This window comes from Desmodus rotundus, chromosome 2, assembly GCF_022682495.2.
Source record: "Desmodus rotundus isolate HL8 chromosome 2, HLdesRot8A.1, whole genome shotgun sequence".
NCBI lineage: Eukaryota > Metazoa > Chordata > Mammalia > Chiroptera > Phyllostomidae > Desmodus > Desmodus rotundus.
This window is the reverse complement of record NC_071388.1, coordinates 164,886,916-164,899,075: the sequence shown is the minus strand read 5'-3', so window position 1 is coordinate 164,899,075 and position 12,160 is coordinate 164,886,916. Positions and strand designations below refer to the sequence as shown.

Sequence of the window (12,160 nt, the reverse complement as noted above, 5' to 3'; positions counted from 1 at the left end):
GCTGAACCAAGTGGGCCTGTAGACTCAGAGAATGAATGAACAGGAAATGGTTTGTGTGTAATGAGATGTCCCAAGAAATGGCGCGTTACAGGAACTGCACACGAGCTCCACACATGCTTTGCCAGATGTGATTTTAGCCAGCGTTCTTCACAACTGATACTTTCTTAGTAGTTTATAAATACGTTCGTCATTCCTTTTTGCCCATCTTCTCCCACTTAAAAATTACATTCTGAAGTCAAGTTTATAAATGGAAATAATTTACCACATGGTGCTGAATAATTAAATCTCCTTCTGCACAGAGAAGTTCTCATGTGAAAAATAGCTTACTAAACATATTGTGAGTCTATTGTTTTTTTTCCTAATGGTGTAGCTAATATTTTTATTTTTTTAATCTACTTGCTGAGTATTTTAATGCCAATCCATAAATCCATAACTTCATGTGAAGAGCTAGCCTGGGACTGTTAAAAAAAAAAAAGGAAAGAAGAAATTATTTTCACTTTCTTGTCTATCAACCCTAATCCTCTTAAAAGTACCCTTTCAATCAAAGGATCCTCGAGAAAGCTCAATTTCCTCAGCAAATGGAATACTGAAAGGTACAGTTTAAAGGGGTTGCTGCTGTGAGGGAGGAAGGGGAATAATGGAGCGGCCTGTGGAGGCACCCCGAGCCCAGGGACACACAGTGGCTCACGTCTTCACTGGGTTAGAGACATGCATGTCTCCCTGTCACACTGAAAAGCCAAGGAAATGGCAGGCTCTGGCTTTCAGCTGCTGGGGACAAGCACCGGAAATATTTTATTGCACCGTGACTGAAACTCAGTTACAGGTTTCACACTTAGCAGGTAGGCAGCGATGGCTGAGAGAAAATGGACCGAGATTATCACCGCTGGGTTCCTCCAGCCTGGACAGCAGTGACAATGAAAGTGTTTAAGTAGTTTGATGGATTCAGATGACTCTGGAAAGTTTTATCTTAAACATAAAATAGTGAACTGTGTCCCCTAAGAAAAACGACTGGAGAAATACATCATCAAAATGGTATAGAAATGCATCAGAAACTGCCTATAGTTTGCCCGAAGAAAACAGAACCAATTTTTCTTAGAAGATTGAATAGAAATATTGAATAGACCGAGCCTCATTCAATACCCACAGAGTTCATGTGAAAATGTAATTAAGAAGACTGGGGATGGAGAATTAGAAAAGATAAGAAGCACAAAGTGGCCCTTCACCGTTTCCCTGGGAGGTCACGGCCTACTTTTGATAGCACAATGTGAAAGCGCAAGGTTAAAGTGGTTTTCACCGCCTTGGCGCTGCTCCAGGCTTTCCCTTCAACGCTGTTTGCAAAATGCTTGCTAACGGCAGATGTATGAACACTCTTAGAGAACAGGGGTATCTCGCTTCCTCATAGAAAAGTGCTTCTTTATTTTGGTGTAGTTGCTAAGCAAAATGAAGCTTGAATTTGGGCCGTCAATTCTCAATTATATCTCTAATAGCATTGTGTTTATTTAGAAACAACGAGGTTTCTGATTTCAAATCACAAAATCCAAGGGTCATATGGAACTTTTATCATTTCCATGGCCTTATCCAAGCCTTATGGAAGTTTCAGTTTTATAATTCTAAGCTGATATGTTTAATGTGTGTGTGGTTTACAGAACACTGTATGTGACCTCTATAACGAGCTAAGGCTAGGACACTGGTTGAGAGAGCAGGTTCTAGGGTAAAACTACCCGAGTTTGGATTGTGACTCTTTTACTTACTATTACTGAGACCTTGGGCAGGGCCCCCCTGAGCCTCAGACGCCCCATCTGTAAAATGAGGACAATAGTAGGTCCAACCCTGTAGCGGTGTGGGGAAGATGAAATGAGATGACGAATGTAAATCACTTAGCACAGTGCTGGCAGGTAGAAAGAAAGATCAACCCTTACTGTTTTGCATTTGAGACAACACCCTAGACCAGTGATGTTCAGCTGGTGCGCCGCAAGAATTTTTAAAACATGCAATACCTGACTGTTTAGTCAGGGCACTGACCTCTCTTCTCTTAGATTGTCAAATAAATAAGTGACAACAGTCAACACAACAATAGCTGTCTGGTGTGAATGAATCAAAATTATACCTATTTGTTTTTTGGTCAGATGGAAGAATTTTAGTAGTTTATGTGAGCCGTGAGATGAAAAAGGTTGAAAATGGCTGCTCTAGAGCTTAGTGTTGTCCGGGCTGAGTGCGTGGTGGCTGTAACCTGTTCCTCCACCTCCCAGATTCTTCTCCATTCCCCTCCCCGCTAGCTTTCCAGGCCTTCCCCAGGCCCTCTGTATTTCTTACAGGGTATTCCTCTGATGAGCACAGAAGGTTCTGGTCAGTGCTGAATTTTTTGAAAGAATGACCTGCTTTATTCTGTCATCACACATTAATCACTTCTTTACCTGAGTTCGCTGAGGATTAATGCCCCGCAAAAGCGAACAGACAGAAAGGGGAGATTGGACACAGGAGAGCGGAAATGGACTGATTGAGGAGCTGGAGGAATAAGGACAAAAGAGGAAAGAAACAGAAAGACTTGTAAAAGCAGGTGAACACCTAGTGATTCCACTGCTCTTCGCCACAAGTGTTTCCCGACATTGTTTCAACTGGGGCATTGGTCCCCTGAGATGTTAGCAAAAAAATGGTTTCTTGGTCAAAAAGGTGTGTTCAAAATATTTCACACCACGTTTCCCTCCAGGAGTTTCAATGCATATGAACATATTAAAGATTTTGGAAGGTACTGCAGTAAAGAAACCTGCTTCTTTGTGTTTATACTTTAATACCGATCGATACACAACACTGATCAATGCCATTTGGAGGCTCTTCCACTGTTGTCATTTTACAACTGGGAAACAAGAATAGCCACAAATAAAGAACCGACATTAGGGTACTAATGAACCCTGATAGAACTGATGGGAAGAGAAGTGGGACTAACATTTAGTGAGTGCCTGTCATGCGCGCCAGAAGTGTGCCGACTGCCTGGAAAATACTGGCTCTTTCCTGCCAGAGTTAAGGTAACTGTTTTTAAGTGGGAGGGATATTTGCAGTGCTGTATGAAAGAACGTCATGGCACATACTAGCTGTTCTTAAGTGGGAACAAAATAACTCTTTAAATAAGGAAGGATCTTGAAAACTCAGCCCTATTCATGCCTGAGAGTATTGTTTTTCCCTCACTGAGAAGTTCGGAGATTTTGGAGTCTCTTTATTCTCCATTCCTTGGAATGTAGCTTTATATACACACCTGTGAACTAGTCCTGATTCTGCTACAGGTCGTGTATGTAACCATGAGTAACGTACTCCTTCAAGCCTATGTAAATACTGGAAAAGTAATAATATCTAACCTAAGTTTGTGAGGTTGAAACTTACAAGCCACAGGTTTATAATAGGTGCTAAAAATGCCAATCTCTTGATCTATCACCCTTAATCTTACATCCACTGATCAAAATATTGTTCTCTTGAACAAATATTAGGACAGGTTCTATGAAGTCCATAAAATAATATGTACACTTTTTCACCTTCAACACCCATTAATTGTTATTTAAATATTACCAGTTTATCTGTGTGTATGTTTGTAGGACTAGCATTTATTTAATATATTTAATAATGTAAATATATATGAAAAGTATATAAAATAGCAGTTTATGTATTTATCATTAAAAGAGCTACATTTTATTCTTTATTTGTAGTTCCTAAGACAGCCAGCCTAGTGCTAGGTACATGGTATTTTGTATGTCTTGTGAAATAAATGAATGGAAATAGCAGTGGTAAGTTGCAGTAAAATTATATTTATTTTATCCAATATAATATAACAAATGTAACTTAATAACAGGACACTTTGCACTAGGGAACAAGCCATGATGGTGTCAGATTGTGATTTTTGAAATTTGGTTCTAAATTTCCAATGCTCTATGAACAACCTACGTTTAGCACTCTGTCTCAGCTAAGCTGGAAGCCAGACATTTCAATGATGAGACTGGATCTGTATTCAGTTTTTTTGTGCAAGAAATATGAATTTCCCTTCAAATAAATTGAGTGTTAATATGTTTGGTTTACAACTCTTATTTTCTTTCTTCTCTCCCTACTGTTTTTCATTCCCATGCAATAGAAAGTAAAAAGCTATTGCCCTGGCTGGTGTGGCTCAGTGGATTGAGCACGGGCTGCAAACCAAAGGGTCGCTGGTTCGATGCCCAGTCCGGGCACATGCCTGGGTTGTGGGCCAGGTACCTAGTAGAGGGTGTGAGGGGCAACCACACATTGATGTTTCTCTCTCTTTCTCCTTCCCTTCCCCTCTCTAAAAATAAATAAATAAAATCTTTTTTTAAAAAAGAAAGTAAAAAACTACCTCTTTTCTTTTTCTGAAATGTTTAAATATTATCATTAAGAGTGAAGCATCGAGAGGTGAAATGGCTCAGAAAGGAGGGAATACTGCACAATTACAACTATTAATTTTGTGGAGAATAGCAGCTGTTAACTTCAGTTCTAAGTGTAGGCAAATGCAAACACAGCAGCCATAAAATATGAGGTTTCCCTTTCTTTCTTGTACACATTTGCCCACATTGGCAATGAAACTGAATGTGGGAGAGAGACTTTTTTATGCATAAATGAGTAAAAGTAGGTCAAAATGAGTTAGAAATTGAAAAGTGCCGTTGATTTTATTTTGGTACGTTTTTAGGTAGTATTAAGGGGAGTGGAAGCAACCTGTGTTAAGGGCAACTGCACACCCCAACCGACCTGCCCCTTTCTACTATCATCTCCTGCATCTTTTAGCCTCTTTTCTGTCATCTATGTATTTTAATCTACAGTGTGGTACTCATACCTGGAATGTAGCACTTCCTCCTTCATGGTCTGAAAACGCAATGACAGACGTAAATGTTCTGCAACCCTGTAACAAGGGCAGGATGTGTGAAATGAACTGAAGGGAGTGACCTCTTGCAGGAATGGCTTTCCACTGTTGAGAGGCTGAAGGGTGAGGCACTGGAGATCCTGCTATCCAAGGACCACGCGGAGAAGGAACATCTGCAGCTCTCTCACCAGAAACTGAGTCGGCTCCAAGAAGAATTTGGCCAGCTCATTGTGGAACGGGAAAGCTGGTTGAAAAAGGCGAATGATTTCTTCAACAGCGCCAACAAGGTCAGTGTGAGATCAAGTTGGTGATTTTAGGTAAACGAGGCAGGCCAGTTAAGAGACCCATTACTTCAACAGGCTGGAGCACATCACAGAAACTGCGGTTTCATGAAGCGTTTCAAAATTGGCAGCAGCAGAGAAGAGCTTTTAAAATATATTACTGTCGTGGCCATTATTTGCTTCTCCACACTAAGAGACTCAATGCTTTGACAGGTTAAGAATCACTTAAAAAAGTCCCCCATGAGGGCTTTATCTTCGGGCGGTCCTTGGTCTGTGTGGGGATAGGAAGGAAACTGTGCCCATCGCTGTAATGTTTCTTGTGGGGGAAGAGAATTATTGTAAAATATACCCAGGTCAAAAAAAAGACTTGAAATTTTTACCAAGAGGTCTTTCTTTAAAAAAAAAAAAAATCCTCTTTTATTTACCAGGTAAAAAAAAATATGAATATTGCAAGACTTCTGCATGGAAACCATAAGGCTAGAAACAGAATCTTGAACTGACTTCCCTGCCTAGGTCTTGCTTTTCTTTTTATTTTTTAAGTCTTTATTTATTTATTTTGAGAGAGGGGAAGGGAGGGAGAAAGAGAGGGAAAGAAACATCAATGTGTGGTTGCCTCCCGCGCACCCTGCACTGGGAACCTGGCCCAAAACCAGGCATGTGCCCTGACTGGGAATTGAACCAGCGACCCTTTGGTGTGCAGGTTGGCACTCAATCTGCTGAGCCACACCAGCCAGGGCTGCAGTAGTAATGTTTTTTAAATGAAGAACAAAGTGGCTACTTAAACTCACACAGTAATTCAGGTCAGATCCTGAAAACTCATGTTTCTTAATCCTAAAGACTTGATTTCTAGATCCCCCGTTTTATCATTTGAATGCCACGGCATTCAAATTATGCTGAGTTCAGTTGGGACTCGCCCATACTGTAGCATTCTCTACAGTCAAGTGCACTGAGGAAGGTATAGAATTCTTTCTCTCTTTCCTAAGCACCAAGGAAATAATTTCCAGCTCCAAATGTAAGAATTCAATGTAAAAGATGATGGATATTTTTACCTCAGCAAAAATAGAAGCTGGAGTTTGGAAAGGAAATGTTTAATTATGATTCTTGAAATTAATTATTTACTATATTATTAAGGAACAATAAATGATGAAATAATGTGGGTAAATCCATTTAAAGAAGGACATTCTTGTCAAAACTTGTAAATGGTATTTTTTACTTTATATTGTAGAATCTCCAAATTTTACAAAATTCTCACTATTTTATCTAATTTTGGGAATAACACTCCTATGTTAAAAATCTATAAGCCAATATCGTTGCAATTTGTGAAATTCAATAACATACAATTATCACCACTTGCCACCAATTATCATCATTGACAACAGTGCCCTCTCACCGCCTTTGACCACTTCTTAATCCTTCTAGGGATTGATAACTACCCAAGGCTCAAAATCAGGTCTGTTTTTCACCCAGTATCTAGCCTTTGGCTTGAGGTGTACCTACAGGGAGCAGTAGGTGGCGATGTTGGCACGTAAGAGATGGGAGTACTGCTACTGCTTTTCCTAAACCAGCCACTGGACTCAAGCAGAGATTGGGCCATAGAACTCAAGAACTTGAGATACTTCCTTACCATTTTAGTTATCTACTGCATTTGCTGAACCTATTTGCTAAATCACTTAGCAACAAATAAAAGTAGGGCTCGATTATCAACATTGGCTGACAGCTGCTTGGAGAAGAATTTCTCTGATTACTAGATGTTGCTAAGAGTGGTGAGGACATGGCATGAGTCTGAACGTAACACCCATCGTAGTACCTCATCGTGACCCCCCCCATATTGTCATCATTAGATTATATATTATTTAATCATATTTCTAGTATGAGCACAAAAAGGAAGCTCTAGTTAATATGTGTTGATTACCCAAAATATATGTATCATTGTTTAGGGAATGTGGTTTGAATCAAATAGATAAATATACATAATATGTTTCAAGAGCAGAACAGTGTGAGTCTATATTTATATAACAATGATGATAGAACCTGAAGCTATAAAACATGGCTGATTAGTCATAAGGTTTTATATCCCATGATTTGCATTCCCAGGCACATGATTTCATTGGGGGAATCAAGCGGAAGGGAGAGGCCACATCTCCATGGTCTGGATCTTGTGTGGTCAGCCTGAAAGCAGAGGCGAAGCGGAAGGTGTGGCCGCCAGGGGAATGCACCAAAAGCAGTTTGAAATGGAATGGTTGTCATGGCTTCTACTGCTTCTGCACTCACTGCTGAAAAGTTCCTGTCTTTTTAAAATGATGATGTTACTTTTTCACCACATTTACAGTGATGCAAAACAGTAATGCCTATAGCAACATTATTGTTATAGTCAAACCCAAAATGATTAAGCATGGGGTTTGGTACATTTGTTTTCATTTATATATACACTATTTTTCAAAGTAGATACATTTTAGCCTACATGTGGGAAAATAGTAATTAAAATGATTCAGTAGTTGTATGGATTAAAAGAGGAAACCTGTCCAAATAGAGGACCTAAAAAATATTATCCAGAAGGAATTTGAGGTGATATAAATGAATTCAAGAAATTAAGCTAATTGTCACTAGATCTCAAGGAAGGCATAATTACGCCCGGTTTCATAACTCTAAGCAGCCCGTCTTGGACTTCTCATCTCCAGAACAACCTCCCTTTCTCTTAGAAAAACTTAAAGCAACTTGCTCTCAATCCCTCCCTCCTTTCACATTGGCATTCAGCTAATACGTTGTATGTGTGCTGTTGTCACCCATCACATGGGCGCTTGAGCTAAAGTAACAAAAGTACAATCTCTGCCTTCAAGATGCTCTCGGTCTAGTTTAGAGAAGAGACAAGGAAACAGAATAGCTGTGCGTGGTGGGAAGAGCTGTGATGGGGTAAGCTCACAGCATTAGGGGCCACAGGGGTGACAGCCTCTACCTGGCCCAGGGAAAGAAGGTCAGGAAGGCTTCTCTAGAGGAGGTGACCACTGAATTAGATTTGGAAGGCTTGGGCAAGAAGGATTGGGGGAGGGCTGGGTGGTATAATGTCATGTCCTGTTGGGGAACCTCAGGTAGTTCATTTTGCCAAGAGCTTAGGGTATAAGCCAGAGTGATGGGAGACCAAAGTGGTAGAAGCAGGCAGGGGTCTGTTGGGAAGGGTCTTGAGTAGCATGCTAAGAAGTTTCTGTCTCATGCTGAACATGTCCTTAACGAGGCAGAGAGAGTAAGAATTTGAAAAGGTCATGATGAGGCAAACTACCTCATGTAGAAGCAGGTGATGTCTTAATTTACTCTCCTTCCTGTACTCTCTAAGAGAATGGTTTAGAGACCTTTGGTTTTAGAGCTCAGGGACAAGTTTTGTTGTTTTTTTTAAAATTTAAAAGATATTTTATTTATTTATTTTTAAAGAGAAGGGAGGGGAGGGAGAAATAGAGGGAGAGAAACATCAATATACGAGAGATGTATCAATCTGTTGCCTTTCGCATGCCCCCAGCTGGGAATCTGGCCCACAACCCAGGCATGTGCCCTGACTGGGAATCGAACTGGCAGCCTTTCAGTTCTCAGGCCAGGGCTCAATCCACTGAGCTACACCAGCCAGGGTTCAGGGACAAGTTTTTTAAACCATAGCAAATATTTGACAAATAGGGCTAAACTGTTAGCATAAAATTATTAAAATATATATAACAGAAACAACTATCAAAATCAAGGACTACTTTAACACCTTACATTTGTCATGGCAGCCCACAACTCAGTGCATATTTAATAGTCTTATAATCAAGACACTCAATTCTATTGCGACTCACTCATGAGTGTCTCTAGATGCTCAGTAATTATTTGAATGATTGAGGACGATGAAATATTAGCAACTGTGGAGTTCCAAGGCCAAGTACATTACATCAATCATAAGAGATTATATTGATCCGAGGTCAGTGGGATGAGATCACTTTGAAAAAGGAGAGCTTAATTACCTTACTACACGAGGAATGCAGATTTCCAGCTCAGTCTCTGCGTCCCGTCTGAGAGGGGAGTAGGGCTGTGTACAGGGATGCATCGTCCCACAGATCACTTCCTCCGAGAAGTCTCCATGCAGCAGAAATTGCTCATTTCTCACTATTCCTTTAGTAGCGCTCTGTGCTCTTTACAAAGAGATGAATGTCTTTATCATCTTCCTATGCCACCTAGTGTTCAAACGTTCGTTGAACGCTCGACCATGTGACAGATCAGTGCACCTTTTGAGCTTGAGTTTTCTTTTTCCTAAAACAGGTCTAGTCGTCCTTACCTACACCAGGGAATGTCATCCAGTAACAGAAGTTCTTAGAATTGCTGATAAATGTACAGAATCTTTTTTAGGGTAGAGTTGGAGTAAAAATAAATGGAATTGTGGAGTATTCCGTGAAAACTTAGAAATTGCTAGTATGACACTTTTCTGAAATAATACAGTGGATTTTGGAGCCGGCTGTGTGGGCGTGAAGCTGGTCTCAGACGTTTATTAGCTCTCCGACTTGGGCAGTTACTTAACTTCCCTGTAAAACAATAATTACATGTACCTCACAGAGTCATTGCACTGTCTACATCAGTTGATACAGGACTAGCGCATCGAACGGCTAAGCACTCACTAAGTGCAAGCCATTATTTTGTCATTATGTATGCATTTAATGCTGCACTAGCCACTCGAACATGATTTAAGTGCTTTTGTTCATTTTCATACCCCCAGCACATAGCAGAGTGCATAGCCCATAGATTTCAGTAAATATGTTGAATAAATGAAAAAAATAAATAAATGCCTTGCACATGGTAAGTGAACATTTTTCCAGGTTAATATTCCCAAGAGCACCCTAAAACCATTTAGGGCAATTTATATAATTCAGAAATTATAAATAGTGACTGGCTGTCTAAAGTTCTACTTATGGGTGTAATTTATCTGTTTCTAAGATACGCTTAGAGAAAGTAAGAGGTGGCCAATACGTAAACTTCCTGCACTCCTTATTGATAAAGTGCTCCAGACTCCCTCTTCCAATGTTTTTTCAGCTTTTCAGATTGTGAGGCCAAAAGCTGCTTTCGGGACTCATGGGTTTAAACATCTCTTGTTAATACGTCTAATCCACCTTCTCGCACTGACAATCCCCTTGCTGATAATTCTGGGGCCCAGAGCAGCAGCCTTGGAGAGGCGAGGAATGAGCTGGAGGTCCTGCAGGGGTCAGGAAAAATGGGGAGCTGAAAATCATATCCCTCTTTTGCCCTTGATCTTCATGGCACCTGTAAGCCTGGGTAGATTTGGAAGGGGCCTGATTTAGGAATCTACTTGCCATAGTGGGAGCCATCAGAAGTTGTCCCGCTGATGTTTAGGAAAAACCCTGAACCTTTTTGTCTTCATAAAAACCACCCAGAGGAAATCTGAACCTCTGCAGACAGTGGAATCCAGTGCTCTAATTAAAAGCTGAATTGAGTTTGTATCCTTGGTAATTATAAAGGTTCCAGCCAATCTCATTCTCTGGCCTTTGGCCTCATGGAAAGAAGTTTCTAAGGTTCTGCAGTGGGTTTGGTTTGTGTGTGTGCATGTGTGTGTGTTTATATTGCTTCTCTTCAAATTAGTCAAGAAGAAAACACTATTACTTATTAATTAAACAGTATGGTATAAGAATTATGCTGAATGGCTTGTGGTTCCTGCTTAATTTACTAATATCATCATATTTTTAAAAGAATAAAAGGTGCCATGTCCTGATACCATCTCTATTTAATTTGGTACAGCCAGCTTTGGATCTCATACTTAACAAGGGAAAAAGGGAAGATCTTTGTTAGCATCTTATAGAACAGTAACCTGTTCTATAGCAAACCCTGGTCTTTTTCAAACCAGGGCCAAGAGGAGCTTATTCCTCTCCTCTTCACCCACCTAGGAACTGAGTGGTACCATATAAAATGGTCAAGAAGAGCAAGTCCCTAGAGGGAGAAAATATTATACTTGTGCTTGTATCCTTTTTTTCCTAAACTAGTCATAAAATCTTTATTTGACCAGCACATATAAGGTTTGAAGAAAGAGCGGGGATGTGTGGAGAGAAAAACCGAAGGGAAGTATTAATTTCAAAAGAGTTTCTGTAGGGGTCACAGTGTCCTCACTACAAATGAGCTGTTCTGGACCATGTGTGCGACAAAGAGGTTCTTTCCAGGCTGCATCCAGTGTATCAGGTTCCTTATGGATATGGTAACCAGAAAACCATACACTAGACAGAACACTAGTCCTATCTGGGGGGGCAGATTAAGTGAGAGCCATGATACTTCGATCATTTCTGGAATTGGCACATGGATTCCTCGTCAAATTGTACATGGGAATAAGAGAAATGAGCTTTGCATATGATGATCACAGACAGTATAACCTTCTTAAAATAGGCCTCCCCTTAAAACTGAGAAGTTTAACTACTTCTGTGTTTATAGGTTATTCCCATTAGGGTTAGGTTGGGATTAAGGATAAGGAGTAAATTCTCCTAGAATATCTAGACTATTTTACCTACAGTAGGTATTTTGCAAATATATTTGTTGAGCTAAAGAAGGAACAAAATCACTGCCCTCCTTTCAGCTGCCATCATCCCACGTATATGTAGAACAGGTCATAAGTAAATGCTTTCCTAACACTTTGATCTTTTTGAGAAAAAAACCCTGAAAGAAAATTTGGCTATTTTGTTTCTAAGTTATGGGTTATCTTGACCCTTGATATAGTATCTTCTTCCAGTGAATGTATGGCCCTTCAAATTATTTCCATGCTACTAGGAAATAACACTTTTATGGTAACATTTAGGAATGGTGTGGAGTCACTTCACACATGCATTTAATATACATGTGGTTTTAGAATCTAACTCCTGTGAAGGCAAGACCAATATTCAACCCAACGACCTAAGAGAGTAGCAGCTGTTCACGGGGCCACAGAGGAAAAACCCACATGGGGTGAGTGACAGGCACGGGGTGGCCCTGCTCCTCTCCGTGATTTTTCAAAGATGAGAGCCATCGCTCAAGATTCAGA

General features: G+C 40.2%; 1 protein-coding gene across 4 annotated transcripts in view; it reads left to right on the top strand.

The window, feature by feature from the left end:
• Positions 1-12,160, top strand: part of CCDC141 (coiled-coil domain containing 141) — a 149,840-nt gene that overhangs the window by 74,968 nt on the left and 62,712 nt on the right. For 3 of the 4 annotated variants that reach the window (XM_045196304.2, XM_045196306.2, XM_024561457.4), the window contains one exon: positions 4,945-5,139. The exons of the other annotated variant lie outside the window; for it this stretch is intronic. In XM_045196304.2, the coding sequence (XP_045052239.2) occupies positions 4,945-5,139 (195 nt within the window). The remainder of the gene's footprint in view (positions 1-4,944; positions 5,140-12,160) is intronic. 4 annotated transcript variants of the gene reach the window in all.